The 16,851-nt window shown below is 37.6% G+C and overlaps 1 protein-coding gene across 3 annotated transcripts in view; it reads left to right on the top strand.

Annotated features, from left to right (window-relative positions):
* rps6ka3b (ribosomal protein S6 kinase, polypeptide 3b) overlaps positions 1-16,851 on the top strand; it is a 47,097-nt gene that overhangs the window by 15,968 nt on the left and 14,278 nt on the right. The window contains exons 1-2 of one of the 3 annotated variants that reach the window (XM_079406082.1): positions 5,242-5,376; positions 15,797-15,913. In XM_079406082.1, coding sequence (XP_079262208.1) covers positions 5,332-5,376; positions 15,797-15,913 — 162 coding nt within the window. In that variant the 5' untranslated portion in view covers positions 5,242-5,331. Of the gene's footprint in view, positions 1-5,241; positions 5,377-15,424; positions 15,575-15,796; positions 15,914-16,851 lie in introns of those variants that run through there. The other 2 variants (XM_079406083.1, XM_079406081.1) reach the window with 2 other exon arrangements.

Here is a 16,851-nt window from a genome sequence, read left to right as displayed (position 1 = left end):
TCTATTGAGAGTCGTTTACACACGATGCTGATGGCGTAACCAGGTGGTGATTCAGTCACAATCCCTCCCCACCTCACCCTAAGTCCCAGCGGCATCGTGATGGGTCACAGCTGATGACTTACAGTCCTCTAATGCTTGAGGATCAATAGAGCTTTCTGGGAGTGATGGTCCTCTCTGCCTGTTTGCTGGGTCTGTGGATCCATGTGTCCATGCATGTAACACACACATACACACACAGAGGTTATACCATGTAATGGCATTAATTCTCACTAAAGGCTTCCTGTGGATCTTTCATTGTGAAGCTCTTTCTTCTAACGTCCCACATAACCTGGACACAAAAGCGGTGTGACGGCACTCTGTATGTGTGAAAGAGTGAGAGTGGGTGTGTGTCAGAGACGTGCCGTGTGACTGCGGAGCGATCCGAGACCCTCGGAATCCGTGTTGGTTAAACTCTGCTCTTTGTTCCCGGCTGAATAAGTGTGGGAGAGTTGATTCATCTTCATTCCATCGCTCAAGAGCTGCAAGGACAGGCTCTCATTAGCACGGCAGACTCACAGCCTCAAAAGTGGGGTGGGAGATCGGTCAGGACCCAGAAAATCACTCTGTATTTCGGGGTGATGATGAGGGGCACCGTACAACAATGCCTCAGTCTGCAAGGCTCAATTACAAGGATTTTTTTGTGCTGGCACAGTCGGGCAAGTAGGTCAGATTTTAGTTGCCCTACCTTTGCCATTTGACCTCATACATGTTTTGGCAACATATATTTATGTGTGAAGGGGGGGAACATGTTATAAATTATTATATTATATGTATATTTTATTTTTAAATTTTTTTTGGAAGAAATATTTATTTAATCAAAGATGCATTAAAAATGTAGCACAGTTTCATCAAAATTCCAAAACTGATTATAAGAAGAAGAAATGTCTGAAGGATCATGTGGCACTGAAGACTGGAGTAGTAGTTGCTGAAAATTCAGCTTTGCCATCACAAAAATAAATTTTGTTTTAAAGGGGTCATATGATGCGATTTCAAGTTTTCCTTTCTCTTTGGAGTGTTACGAGCTGTTCGTGCATAGATGAGATCCCTAAAGTTGCAAAGACTAAAGTCTCAAACCCAAAGAGATATTCTTTATAAAAGTTAAGACTCGTCCACGCCCCCCTAAAACGGGTCTATGTCATGATGTGAAAATATTTGCGTAATGCCGCCCAAATGTTCACGCAAAGAAAGAAGGCGTGGTTTCAGTAACTGCAGTTAGTGTTGATGCAGCCATGTCAGGGAGACGCTGTGTTTCTATGCGAAAGCAAAAGCACGTTATTTGGCCTTCCGAAAGTAGATGCAATTAGGAATCATAGGTTAAGATTATTTACAACAGAACAGCACAACCCAAATGTTCGAATTTGTGCAACGCATTTTATGGATGCAAGTTTCGTGAACCTAGTAGAGTATAAGCACGAAGGCTATTTCTAAAAAAAAAAAAAGGGTCATTTCCGACTTTGCTATGACAATCTGGCGCTTCTGAATCAGCGACTGCAAGTATGTTTTGTTATTAGTTCAAGTATTTGCTATTGACTGTTCAAATGCGGAGTTTTGCACGTAACGCGTCGTGTGTGTGTGTGTGAGGGAACAGGGTCACAGCACAGTGGAGTGTACAGCCCATCAGAAATCGTCTTAACCGCGGATTGTGTGCTGCAAATACATACGAGCATCATCACTGTGTCTGTCATGCGACTCTGTTCCCCTTTCGGGCTTGAACTGATAAAACTAACTTGAAAGCTGAAGCTCGCGATTATGGGAAGGGGCGTTGCATTTCCGACGCATGCTTGTGGTGTTCGGCCAATCACAATGCACTGGGTCAGTTGGCCAATCAGAGCAGTTTGCACTTGTCGGAAGGAGGGGCTTTGTAGAAAACAACGCGTTTGAGAGAGGCGGGGCATAGAGGAACTACAATAATGTAGTATTTGAAAAATAATGTGTTTTTTGAACATTAAAGCATGTCAAGATTCTGTTACACCAAATACACAAAATAATGATCTTTAAAATAGCATCATATGACCCCTTTAAAATATAATTACTGTCGGTGCTTATAACTTCATGGTTAGTGCACCAACATGTAGCGCAACTGCACTTGTAGCGAAACAAGTACGATTCCCATCTTGTGGTATTTTGCCCATCCGTTCTTCTCTCTCCACCCAACACATTCCTGTCATTTTCCACATATACATAATTATGGCTTAAAATAATAAAATACATTTCATGATATTATTATTTTTTTTACTTTATTTTTGATCAAATAAATGCAGCCATGGTGAGCTTAAAAGACTTGTTTCAAAAGTAAAAAAAATCTTACTGTTTTGAACTTTTGAAAAATATAATATAATTTAATATAATAAAATAATATAATAGCATATTTACATATATTAAATACATTAGTGTATACATTTGTATGCATCAGGTAAAAGTACATTCATATTGTATATTATATTCAAAAAAATTATTACTTTTATTTATTATTTTTATTGCAGTAGTATCTGGATATCTGATATAAAAAATATTGCATATGGTGCAGACATTATTTTTAAATAATTTTTTAACTCCGCTATCTAGACCACATACATTGATGTAATAAGACGACATGTAAGATGGCTGGAACGTACGTACTGTATCGACAGGGTACAGCTTCGCCAAGTGGTCTGAAGCTCTCTCACAGTGACTTTGATTCGTTGTTCGTTTTTATTGTTATGCCCTGGTCTGTATTGCCAAGATGAACACATGACAAAGGAATGTGAAAAAAAACAAGGAAAGTAAAGTGGCAGCCAGAGAGGAAATTGAAGGCAGAGAAAGAGAAACGGTTTTATGAGAGAGATTGTGGAGAGGGGGAGGTTGTTGAAAAGTTATTGAGATCTAGAGAGGGGGATCCATTAATCTTGTCTCTGTTGGCTTTAATGCAAATGTCTTCTTCAGCAGCACTCACTCTGCAGTTAAAACGCTCTCCATCTCATATACATTGGTGGCCCAGTGCCACAAGGCAATAATTATGAATGACTCCAGTGAGTGTTTTGATAAGACAGACACGTCTGTGAAGCAGCAGGAGAGACTCGCTGAGAAAATGCTGCTATTTTCTGCAGTGTGCAGTCTGTGCTGTGTCAGAATGAGTAAGTGCTGTCCATTGTGCTGCATGAAGGACACGGCATGTGGATGTTCATTAGGCATGTCAAAGGCAAGCAAGGCTATGCAATTTATATTTACGATTCAAAAGTTTGGGGTCAGATTTTATTTATTTATTTTTAATGAACATTTTTTTACTCCGCAAGGATGCATTAAAATGATCAAAAGGGACAGTAAAGACATATATTACTTTTTTACTAGGGTTGATGAATAGAAAGTTCAATGTTAAATATACATTTATTTCATACTAAGTATAGTTCAAATCTATTAATGTTTTTACTGACATATCGCTCAAGACTTACCAATATAAAAATTATAATTAAAATTTATCTGGAGTATTTCATTATTGCACAATGCACTTTTCTTTATATTAAGCCTAAAATGTGTTTTAATGTTACTATTGATGCGGATTGTATGATCTTTGAATAATATCAGTCTTTAAATACAAGATATTTAAAGTGTATCTGAAGTATACTTGCAATCAAATATACTTCAGTGTATCTTTGGTTGAACTTCAGCACTATTTCCGCACAGTTAAAGTACATTAACTGCAAAATTGCTTGTTCCAGGTTAGCAGACTTTAAAGCACACCAGTTTAGTATACTAAAAGTACAATTGCATAGTATTTTTATTAAGTACATAAATATGTAAATGTATTTGTAGTAAACTTTCACTAGCATGAAATGAATGTATTTCACATTTTAGTATATTTTTCACTAGAGAAAGAATCAATGGATCACAAAAATACTAAGCAGCAAAACCATTTTCAATATTAATAATAATCAGAAATGTTTCTTGAGCACCAAATCAGCATATTATAACGATTTATGAAGGATCATGTGACTGAAGGCTGGAGTAAAGACTGCTGAAAAATCTGCTTTGCCATCACATGAATAAATTTCATTTTTAAAATGTATTCAAACAGAAAAACATATTAAAATTATATTAAATTGTAATAATATTACTGTTTTTACTGTATGTTTTACTGTATTACTGTATCAAATAAAATAAATATTTATAAAATATTTATACATTTTTCTTGTTATTGGATTTTTAATTGGCTTTGTATTAATTTTATAAATATGATAAAAAAAAAAAAAAAAAAAAACGTTTTATATAATAATATTGTAGAATGGAGTTTAATGTCCGATATAAAAAAAAAAAAATTCATGACTGGTAAGTGGTTGTTGTTGTTGTTTTTTTTGCCACCATTGGCAGGTGTGAATAAACATTTAATTTTAGACCCTGGTCTCGCATCATTCTGCCTTTGGATCAATAAATCCTCCGGATTCTGTGTCCAACTTTGTTCAGTGTTAGGCGCTCTGTTCTGTTTATCATTCTCTAACTTAGAAAAACAGCAGAGTTGATGTCGCATTTCCCACTGAGACAAGAAGGAGACAGGGACGATGTTTTTCCACATCTGAAGGCGTGATTGGAGGCAGTCTTGGCACGGTTCCACGTGTGAGAGGAGGATTTTACATCCCTGTGAGGTCAGGATCTGAGGGTGATGTAATGCCCTCGTCAGGGTGCCGCACTTCCTGTGAGCTTTCCAAGAACGGGGCCGATGCGAGGGTTCCTGCTCTGTCATTCAGCACAGGAAGTCGGGTGAAGCAGATGAAAAAATAATACCAAACTTTGAACTTGATCTGGCGCCACATGACCTGGTTCAGCCCAGGATGATCTTACGTACACTGAATCTCAGCTGGAGAAGATCGGCACTTATATTAAATGTTCTTTGAGATGTTAACAGCATATATCTTGGGTTAAAAGGGCCCCACACATTAAAATATTAGCGACGATCCTGGTCCTAAGCATTATTTAACTGTGGAGGATGTGACCAGACCAAGCAACAGGAAACTATACACACACTCATATACAGCTCTACTTGTATGGTCATAGCTGATGTATTAGTGATGCTCTCTTTGGACAGATGTGCCTCTTCCTGTGCAGGTGTTGCCTAGGAAACCAGGGCAGGACATGGTCTAATCTCGGTGCTGACCCGCAGCTGTAGACCCTTCCTGGACAGGCGTTTCCTTTTGCTTGTCTTTTGTGTGCATGTATGACTGCACCACAGTCAGACCGCCTAAGTGACCACTCCTGCCACGCTGGACGAGAGTTCTGGTTTAGCCGCCCACAGCGTGAAGCGACTGACATGAGGACAGGACCATGCTGAAAATGTTTCCCTTGCGGATCAGGCAGAGAAACACACGGGTAGGAGTCATTTGGTATTGTCAATTTGAAATATTAGGGAGATTAAAGGTAATAATTGTCGTATTTGTGTGACTATTGAAGTGTGTGCAGCACACAGATGCTTTCTGAAGGTTAAGTGGATCTGATATAAACTGTTAGCTATGTTTCCTCACTTTTAAGGGAGAGACGTTTCATACGTTTTTCTTATAGGTCAAAGGAAGAGGAAACTGGACATAAGGAGGAAACTGATGATGTATTAAGGATGTGTAGATGGAACACTGTAGTGTAGTTTGTGGGAATTCTTTGCTCATTGTCGTTTTGAGCAGGAAGAACCACATCAAAGAGCTGAAACATTTTTTTTTTTCAGGAGTCTACAGCATGAAATAGTTAGGAATCTCCCTCAGCTGTGCTGTGTTTTGTCATAGCCCACACTTTCTCGTAATTCTGTTTTAGATTTTGTGTTTTGCATGTGTTCTTTTGTTGCATCTTTCTCTAATGAGCGAATGCTTTGTGCCCTAGAGACTGAAAGTTCGGCACGATCAGAACTTTCGCAATTAGTGGACCTGGCTCCAGAAAAAGGCCCCGGAGAAACAAAATTAATAGGCACATTGTCAATGAGATTGTGTTAACCAGGACGTGTGTTTGTGGTTGAGACTTGAGATTTTTGTGTTTGTATGTTACACAGTGGCTTAGATGAAATCTGTCAAGAACACACAACTAGTAAATATCAATATAAAAGTAAAATTATGTTGAAAACAGTTGTGCTGCTTAATATTTTTGTTGAAACTGTCAATCTTTTTTTTTTTTTTTTTTTTTTTTTATTCAAATACAGGATTCCTTTTATAAATGGAAATTTGAAAAGAATTATGTTTGAAATAGTCTTTTACTGTCACTTTTGTTCAATTTAAGAAAAAATCTCACAGAAACTAAACTTTTGAACAGTTGTGTATGTAGAAATTGCAAATAAAAGTATTGTTTGCTATTATGTTAATTACAACTAATGCATTAGTTAATTGAAACTTTTTGTGAAGTATTACCCTTTTGCCTGTACATTAGAAACAGTGTGACAATATTTTTATGATAGGCTTCATTTGTTTTATGCAAAATGTTTTTTTATTTATTTTTTTGGGTTCCTTGCCGCTGTCGCCTCTGGCTTGCTTAGTTGGGGACAATTCATTTCCAGGGATATCGTCGACCTGATTGCAATTTTTTTTTTCCTTTTTTCATTTTACACTATTGACACACTATTTCCTTTTTTGGGGGGGGATATTGTGCAGTTGCTTTGACACAATTTACATTGTTAAAAGCGCTATATAAATAAAGGTGACTTGACTTGACTTGACAAAATATTCTCGTTTGGTTTTGGGGTGAAATGTGTTCTTGACATATTTGATTCAAAACCTGACTGTCTGTTTTGTGTTGTGTGTTGGTCTGGTCTTTCTGACGTCTGTCAAAAATCAGATGAATCAGATTGACATTTTGGCTAGGACATGTCTTGGCTTGGAGAACCAAGTTTTAATTTCTTTCTTTCTTTGTGTTTTTGTCTTTTCTTTTCATCTCTTTTATGTTTTCTTTGCTCTCCGGGCATTTTGAGTTCACAGGGAGCACAGAAATTGTCAGGAAGTTGAGATTGTTGAGTTGGACACAAAGGACAAAGGAAACATTTTTAAAAAATATATAACCTATTTCGAATACAGTCAGCATTCTTGTGACTTGCAAACCACCCAAAGGAGCCTGTAAACCAGATAATCAAGTTTTTGTTTTTGACTTGTCATGGCTCAGTTCAAACCCCTGACCTTTAAGAACCGCAGAAACCCAGAGTACATGCTCTGGTTTTTGTGGGTTCTTTGCCTATTGGCTTCGGACATCTGTCGTGTCGTGACGTATTGTCAAGTATGGTGACCCATACTCGAAATTGGTGCTCTGCGTTTAACCCATCCAAGTGCACACACACAGCAGTGAGTAGTGAACAAATGCACACACACACACACACACACACACACACCGTGAACACACACCCGGAGCAGTGGGCAGCCATGCTGCAGCGCCCGGGGAGCAGTTGGGGGTTCGGTGCCTTGCTCAAGGGCACCTCAGTCGTGGTATTGAGGGTGGAGAGAGCGCTGTAAATTCACTCCCCCCACCTACAATCCCTGCCGACCGGGGACTCGAACCCGCAACCTTTCGATTACGAGTCCGACTCTCTAACCATTAGGCCACGACTTCCCCAATCTCTTTGGATTAGTCATTCAGCTCCTCAGTATTGAAATATTACAGAAAGTTCAGTGCTGTGGGCCAAAGAGTCGGACTGTGTTGAGGAGACTAGCTCACTTATAATTGATTAGTTCTATTGATCTTCCTGTCCCCCCTCGGAAATGTATGAATAAATTATGCCTCCATCTCTCTTCCATTTGCTGCATGTAGAAATCTTTTTGTCTCTTAAAAAATGCACACACTTCAGAAAAATTCACACAAAAATTCCTTAAGAATATGGATTGATATAGGATATGTTATTGAAGTAATTGCTTATGATGTCACTTGAAGAAAATCCTTTTTAATAATTATATAATTATATATAATATTAATATTATATATTAATGCATATTATTTAATTGATTTATTTTAGAAAATGTTGTTTCTAGCCCCTTAAATATTAATATTATATATAAATACATTTTGATTTGAGAAAAAAAGCTTTTTATTTTAACCTTTTAAATTTTAATATGATTAATTATTTAATCTTTTAATTATTTTTATTCATTTATTTTAGAAAATTGCTTTGCCAATTTTATTAAGAATAGTGAAAGAACAAGAACAAGAAATTAATAAATGCAAATGAAATCAGGAAATGTTGCAAGCTTTATTCAAACTTCAGTCGCTCACATGAGCGCCAAAGCTCATTATGTCAGCATAAACACAAGGCCAGAGTTCCAACTAAAATAGTATTTTTTTTTTATTTAATGTTATCTCTATGCTGTCATGCTGTGCTTTATTTGTGTGCATGCTTATTTTCGTCTTCTCTTAGTTCCTACAATGCACCTGCCTCTGACGTCTTTGAGTTTTAAGGGGTTTTATCTCATGAACAGTTGAATATTTCTGTTCTAGAGTGGATCATCAGGCTCTCACTTGTATCATTCACTACAATTGACCTTGAAATCCAACAGTACAATGAGAGAAACTGGATCCTCGGAGATCTCACAGCTGCTCTCTGAGGTCAGAAACCTGCTCCGTTGAGTTGCATAACCCATTTGCTCTTACACACATACGCAAAACCCAAACCCAGAGCAGAGAGTTCGCCACACTCTGCCTCTGTTTATTAGCACCTGGCTTATCGGAATAGGAAACTCTTCTCGTATCATGATAATGTGCTCTTTTCAGAGCTGTTGGTTGAGCTTGTGTCATCTGAGTGGAAAATGGTGAGTGTGATGTCCTGTTTATGGGGCATAGAGTTTGCTTTTCCAACTTCAAGGGCCACAAAGCCTGGCTAGCTGAGCTGTTAATTGTGTTGCGCAAGCGGCTTTAGTGAAGCTGACTCCCAGAATTCCATACATGCAGCTGACAGGATCTACGAGCATGGAGAGGTGGAAAATAGATTGTATGTTCCTCTTTGGTGATCCCTAGAAGCCGTTATTGTCCGTCAGTAATGTTCTCTTGGGAAATCAATGGTGTAAAAAATAAATTGGGTTTGTAAAGTAGTTATGCACAGATATATCGGTCAGGCTGAATATTCTGATACTATTTGGCCAATTTCCCGCATGTGTTTTGGCATCCTTGCCAATGGATAATACTCATTTTCTGTTTTCAAGTATTTTTCCAGTGAATTACGTATTTTTTGTTGTGTAAAATAAATGTTTATTTAACATTAGCAATATTCTGCCCCAGTTTTACTTGCCCTGCTAATATTTATACGGAACCAATGAACCCCCAAAAATATATAATATAGATGAAATGGTTTTTTGTGTTGTTGTTTTGTTTTGTTTTTAATTATTAAATTTTTCTCACATTTTATTCACTTTTTTCTTACACAAAGAACAACTGCAGTAAGATGTAAATTGTTCAGCTGTAACTCCATAAATTCATAAACACATTTGCTGGAAAACAATGTCACATGATGCAAAACTATTCATTTTTCAAGCAGTTTTTGACAAATGCTCATCTATCTTAGTCAACTACATTACACATACACTGCTTGTTATTTATATATCTCTAGTTATCAACACTGATTACTTATATAAAGCATATGTGAAGTTTTGTAAGTGTTTGTGAAGTTAATTGAAAGTTCACTGTGCACACTTAAAAGCACACTTATGGACTGTTTGAAGGCAAACAGCCTTCTGGACTGTATACAACAGGTGTTGTTAATCTCAGCTGTAGCCCAACATCTTGAAACAAGGCTGAGCGTGTGTGTATGTGTCTCTGTGTGACTGGTCAGCTGTGAGAGTGTGTGGGGATCTCCAGGACTCTGTACTGGAGGGATTGGTGGGTTCGCAGAAGGGGAATCTCCCAGTTTGGCTCTAACACGCCCTCCTTCAGGACTGGGCTTCCCACCTGTGAGTCAGTGATTGTCATCCAGACATTCACTCCTTACAACTTCTTGTAAGCACACACTGGCACACACACTCACTCACTTGGACCGTGTTCCTCTAAACCAGAGACAGAAGCAGGGCATTTGCGGTATGGCAGCTTCTAAGCCCTGGATGCTTGTTTTCGGCGAGGCAGGGATCCGCATGCTTCAATGTAGGCTGAAGGCTCTCCGGAGGTTGTTTCAGAGACCGCCTGAAAGATTCCCCTGCAGAATGGTGAGTACTGTACTCTGGACAGTGATCGGGTTGAAAGCTGACGTGTACCTCCAAAAGGCATGTATTAGACACTCACTTACAGGTTATTATGGAAAAAATAGGCCTACTTTATTATTATATATTAAATGATATATTGGTACTTTTAAAATTATTAGTTTTGGGGTGTTTTTCCCCTTAGGCATCTTGTAAAACTTTCATCTTTCAAAAAATAAGAAAAAAATAAGTAAATATGATCATTTAAGATTCAATATCCAATATGTATATTAGTATCTTCTTTCATTTTTTTTTTTTTTTTTTTTTTGATGAAAGCCGAGAGCTTTCTAGCCCTGCATAGACAGCAATATAATTACCACATTAAAGGGCCAGAAAAGAAGTAAGGACATCAATAAAATAAAATGTAAAAACGCTGAATAAAGTCATTATTTTTGTTTTCTTTGCACACAAAAATATTCTCGTACCTTAATAAAATTACGGTGGAACCACTTGTGTCTCATCGACAATTTTAGCGATGTCCTTATACCTCTCTGGGCCTTGACCGTGTCAGTTCCCTTGCTGTATATGGAGGGTCAGAAAGCTCTCGGATTTCATCAAAAATATTGTAATTGAATGAACAAAGGTTTTACGGGTTTGGAACGACATGAGGGTGAGTAATTAATGACAATTTTCATTTTTGGGTGAACTATCCCTTTAACCAAACCACTGTCGACAGAGCACGCTCTTGAAGGGTTGCCATGTCCACTTGTCTTGACTCATAAAGTGATTTCTTTTCTAACAAGATTTGGCAACACTGATGATTTAAGACGTACCTTGTTCCCTGTGATTTCTTGCAGCGTGCACACAAAGAAGAGACACTACTCTGATATGTTTAAATACATTGTTTATAACAAGTTGTTCAGTTCGTTTCCTGATACAGCATATCATTTTTGTAAATGCGGTTGCCACTACCTGAATTTTATAGCAGTTAATTCCATTATAGAATGTGGTTGTCAGTTCTGTGAATTACTGAACTGTGAGTGTTAAGCACTAAAAGGTGAATTGATAAATAAATTTAGGTGCAGTGTGTACTGTGTACTGCAGATGTGATTTTCTTTAGGTCAATAAGATGTGCCTTTGTTTGTACGTGTGGAACAGGTGCTCTTTAAGTCAGTGATTACATGGTGCATGCACATCCTGTATTGTCACCATCTGTACTCTGAATCACAGTCTCTAACATACCACCACAAGCACACAACACGTCCACCACAATCCACACACACACTGGACAACAGCTCTCCATCAGACAGGAATCATTCACAAACTGCACAAAAAACACACTCTCAAGCATCCTGGAATCAGGCCTAAAGTCTTTATTGTACACCTTTGATCTTTGTTGTACATCTGGCTCTGATTTGTAGATGAAGTTTGTAAGATGCAACTTAAATACCTCATCTTGTATTCCTATCAACTTCTAAGTGGACCCTAAAGCGTCAGCGACTCATTCTCATTCTGAAGTATCAGTTTCCATTCTTGGCGACATTGAGATGAGGTGTGAATTATGCTCAGCGAGAGCTGAGGAAAGAGGCGGGGAAGTGCTGCTGGTTGGATGCTAGTATGTGTTTAACATGATGCAGGTGAACGGCGGATTCATCATGCCTCCCTCCCTTTGCGTTTCTTTTCCTCCTTCGATTGGTTAAATGATTTTCTCTTTCGTAAATCAGGAAAACAGAGCTTGCATTGCAGCTTTATAGACTTCTGGATATTTCCAAAGAAGATTCCAAGTTCTTGCAGACCCTTTACCATGCTTTTCAGCAAGAACTTAACAAGCCAAGGCATCTGAAGTGGAGTGCAGTTGGCTTTCTTCTTTATCTCAACAGACCCTGTTTCTAGGAAATACTTAGCTTGGATGCTAGAGACAAACTCTCTAGACTGGACTAGACAAAGACGGCTGCACCGTCATACCATAGACTTGCCCGCGGGGCTTCAGGAAGTGACAGAAATGTTTGAAACGCTGTCAGGGCTGGACGGAGATCCAGCACCTCATGGCAGGATGCTGGCTGCTCTGAGGGAGCCCAGGCTGACACGATGCCAGACTGATTTGGGCTGGAACAGGATGGAGGATTCGCTGGCCTTACTTCCACATCGCTCTCCATGGGACTCTGAGGTATTTATGGTTCCATCGGCTTTAGAGATAACACTGGAGACGGGAAGAAGAGGGAATTTGGGGATTTTCACGGAGGTGGACTTTACACAAGTCTTGTGAGCTTTACACAGGGGATTGTAGAAAATCTCTGGGTGTGTTCAGAATGGAATACAAACATGCTGCACAGTGTTTACCGCCTTTTTTCCAGAATAATATTGAGAACAGAATGCAGTAAGCAACGATAAATGTTAATTTTGTCCTGACTTTTGGCTGTTCAGTCAAATGAGTCACTATGTAGATGAGGATTTGATATTGATTATGATTCATTTGTCACTCTCCAGATTGAAGGTTGGGTGCATTGCATTGAGGGGTAAAACAAAACACACAGTGTGCTTGTACAGAGTCTATACTTCATATTTTGGCAAATGTAGTAGGTTTTTCAGGTATTTTATGACAAAAATGTGCATATTATGGAAAGTATACAGACAGCATTATTCCCTTCTGAACATAACCTAATTTTTAAATGGAAAGAGAATTTTTAATTAATAATAATTATTTTGAATAACCACTAATATTTTCCAGATACAGTACAGTGATAATGTAACTACAACTACATTGTCTTTATAATATCACATCTTATAATATCCTTATTTTAGGAGAGAAGTTCATCATATTGCACATATTTGGTGGTCCTTTGCGATAAATAATAGATTATGCAAAAAAATTATAATTAATTTTTATTTCCATTTGAATCATTTTAGTAAAACTTAAGCTTATTTATTAATTAGTTTGTCTTTTTTTTTAGATTATTTTAGATTTGCTAATATCTATATATTTTATTTCAACTATATTTCAAATTTTTTTATTGATTTTGTTTCAGTTAACAATAACAACTTCAATTCTAAGCTGTCTGACTTCAAGCGTTTGCCTGGTGGACAATCAAATGGATAAGAAAATATAGACTTTGAAGGAGGGATCTGGGTGATATCATTTTTTAAGCTCTTCCATTTATCCCCTTCCTCTCATTGACTTGGATGTGTGTCATTAATTTCATTGCTCGAGTGCCCACTACTAGCGGAAGCCTTGCAATTTTCTGAATTGGTGATCACTTGGAATCTGCTATGAAGCATATTTATTATTTACATTTTTCCTCTTACTAATTTGTTTGATGTAGCATGATATACTGTATGTATATGGCTATGCTTTGGCTGTTTTAAATATTTAAAAAATAATAAATATATCATAGAGTTGTTTGAGGTGGGGATAATTTTAAACACAATCTGTGGTCATGTCACAACCTTGTTGCATTGTGGTCTATGGAGCTGCTTGACATATGAAGTAGACTTGCTTCCTTGGTCAGAATCGAGGGGTCAAGGGTCTGTCCACATAATCTTCCCTTATGCACTTCACAAAGTGGAACGTACTTTAAAATGCCAGCGGGGATTCACCCGAAGGGAAGTGCTAAGGGAGGTTTGTGAGTGTGTGTGTGTCTATAAGCAAAGTGAGGTGCAGCCAGTGTCCAGTTGCATTAACATAGCCACTATCAAAGCTGGGTAAATTACTTACAAATTGTAGTCCGTTACTGAATCCAAATTACGTGACAAAAATTGTAGTTAGTAAAATTTCAGGTTACTTCAAGTAAATATATTTGTGACCTTGGCTTGGACCACAAAATACAACAAGATACAACTATTTGAAAATCTTGAATCTGAGGGTGCAAAAAAATCTAAATATTGAGAAAATTCCCTTTAAAGTTATCCAAATGAAGTCCTTGCATATTACTAATCAAAAATTAAGTTTTGATATATTTATAGTAGAAAATGTACAAAATATATTCATAAAACATGATCTTTACTTAATATCCTAATGATTATTTGCATTAAAGAAAAATCTATAATTTTGACCCATACAATGTATTGTTGGCTATTGCTACAAATATACCCGTGCTACTTATGACTGCTTTTGTGCTCCAGGGTCACATATTAGGTCAAAGATGTTCAGATGACAAAAAAGTCCACATTACATGCAAATAAGAAATTATATGAATTTGTGCATTCTTTGTGTGAATGTCCACAAAACTGGAAGACTTTATGAATATAAGCAGTATAGGCTATTTTAGAAAGGAACATTTAATAGATAAAAAAGAGGAATTGGGAAGAATCACATTATGAATAATTTATTTACATTGTGTGAATATGTAATTATGTAATCAATAAAAAAAGTAACTGTAGTCTGATTGCAAGTATTTTCAAATGTAATTTAATCTAATTACAAGTGCTTACATTTTGAAATCTGGTTATGTAATCCAGATTAAATGTAATCAGTTACTACCCAGCTCTGGCCACTACACTGTAAAAAAAAAAAAGAAAAGAAGTTGGGCAAACTTAAAAGTTTAAGGCAACCAGCTTCAGCAGATTTTTGAGTTTTCTCAACTTCTGGTTTTAAGTTTATACAATAAAAAGTTTTAAAAATTTCCTAAAAAATAAATTGAGAAAAATCTAAAATCTGCTGAAGCTGGTTGCCTTAAACTTTTAAGTTTTACAGTGCATATGTAAGACTATGTCTAAAGAACTAGTTGGACCAACTAGCAGTTAGTCAAATTAGGTCTTTTTATGTTACTGACTTTAAAAAGTTATGACCAGTCTTGAACAAAAAAAAAAGAGGGGGGGGGGGGGCAAATATTAAGACTATAGCTAAAGCGGTTTATGCAGCTGAATTTTGTATCATTTCAGTTTAATTTTGTCACAGCAACTTCTCTTTCTTAATGCATCATGGTGGAGGTTTTGTTATTGTTTGGGTCTCAGTAGATTGAGCAATGGAGGACCGTCTGTGCCCATAAACTTTCATCAGTTGCATGAGAGACACTTTGCTGGTACGCCAACGTACGATGACATCATCTCACCGTGTGGAGATGGAAAGCTGATGGATTAGAGGGGGAGACAAAGAGAAATGGATGGAAAGAGAGAGAGAGAGAGTGGGAGGAAGAGAGTGAGGAAAGAAGAGCTTGAACGTTGTGTCTTTAGTCACCCTTCTCCACGCCCACCACTACTGTGATGGAGCAGGAGGATTGGGGGCGGTGTCATGGCAACCGTGTGGGAAGCTGTCCGTCACATGAGCTTTCTACCGAGTTTGATCCTGCTCGCTCTGTGCATCAGAAGCCCAGGCAGCAGCAGGCGCACGCTGCAGGGGGATTGCCGGGGCTCAACCCCTCCTTCCTCAGGCATGGAGCAGGGTGACGAGCCCCAGGTCGGGCCCGAGAACACGTGGAACACAACGTCACACTGCTGTGATGTGCGTGGCGTGGGTGAGAGTGATGCGTTTGCGACCGCATATTCAAGCCGTGTGTTCATTTAATGCTGCATGTTCAGGTTTATTATTGAGTTGAGGTGAATTAAGTAAAAGAGCTTTCTCTCTGGCTGGTGATCTTTTTTCTGGTTTACTTGAATTTCTTTGTACCATCTGTCAAAGTTTTTGTGTTTCTCGCTGATGTAATTCTCTCTCTGGCTTGTTGTCATCTTCTCTCCAGGAAGAAGTGTCTGTTAAAGAGATCAGCATCACACATCATGTTAAAGAGGGCTCCGAGAAGGCTGACCCGCAACAGTTTGAGCTCCGGAAGGTGCTTGGACAGGGCTCCTTCGGAAAGGTACGTCACATTAATTTAGGGCTGTGAAGTATGATTTTATATACTGTATACATGATGGGACAAATATATAAACAGGTACATTTTCTGTTATACTGTTTATACCAAGGGTCTTCAACCTTATTAGTCCAAGGTAGGGTTGGGTGATATGGCAAAAAAAAAAATTATCACAACATTTTTTTCATATCAGTCGATATCGATAATTATCATTATAAATGTCAAATCTTTATTTCTTTCAAGTTTAAAGCCAGAGTTTTGCTCCAAAGTAAAAGTTGTAGAAACCAGACCATTAATTTTCCTTAACAAAATAAATATCTAAATAGATGAGTGATATTCAAATCAAGAAACAGGTTTGGGTTGCCTGAAAATATTAATAATAATAATAACAACACTTTTTTGTCTCTTAGAAATGCACATTTGATAGTAGCTTGAGTTAGAATGCAGAGGTAAATTTTTGTTCATTATCAAAATCAGTAGTATCTGTAAAAATTGTAGCAACCTCAGTTTTATTTGGTTAAATTTATTCTGACCAAGTTTTTTTTTTTTTTTTTTTTTAAGCATTGGTCTCCTTTAGTAGCATACATTTAAATCATGATAACCACAGTTAAATGTATGTATAGATTTAAAAAGCCTTCTGACTGTCTTGTTGCAGTGTTCTCTTGTTTGGCTTTAAATTAGTTTAAATCATAGAGACGTGTGTGTTCATCGCTGAATTCAAACGTTTCACACTGGATCTCACAGCGCTGTTTAGTGCTCACGTGACCGAGTAAACGCATCAGCTTTAGTGAGCTCGCGCCGCGCGGCAATTAGAACTGTGATCCAAACGGATAAATGGTCAATGTGGCGCAATTCAAATGAGTCACGCTGTTTCACATAAACATTATATTGAACTCTTCATATCGTTTTATCGAGTAAAATAACATCGCGATAATTATCGTTAT

This window comes from Barbus barbus (genome assembly GCF_936440315.1).
Source record: "Barbus barbus genome assembly, chromosome: 44".
Classification (NCBI taxonomy): Eukaryota; Metazoa; Chordata; class Actinopteri; order Cypriniformes; family Cyprinidae; genus Barbus; species Barbus barbus.
This window is presented reverse-complemented; position numbering and strand designations above follow the sequence as displayed.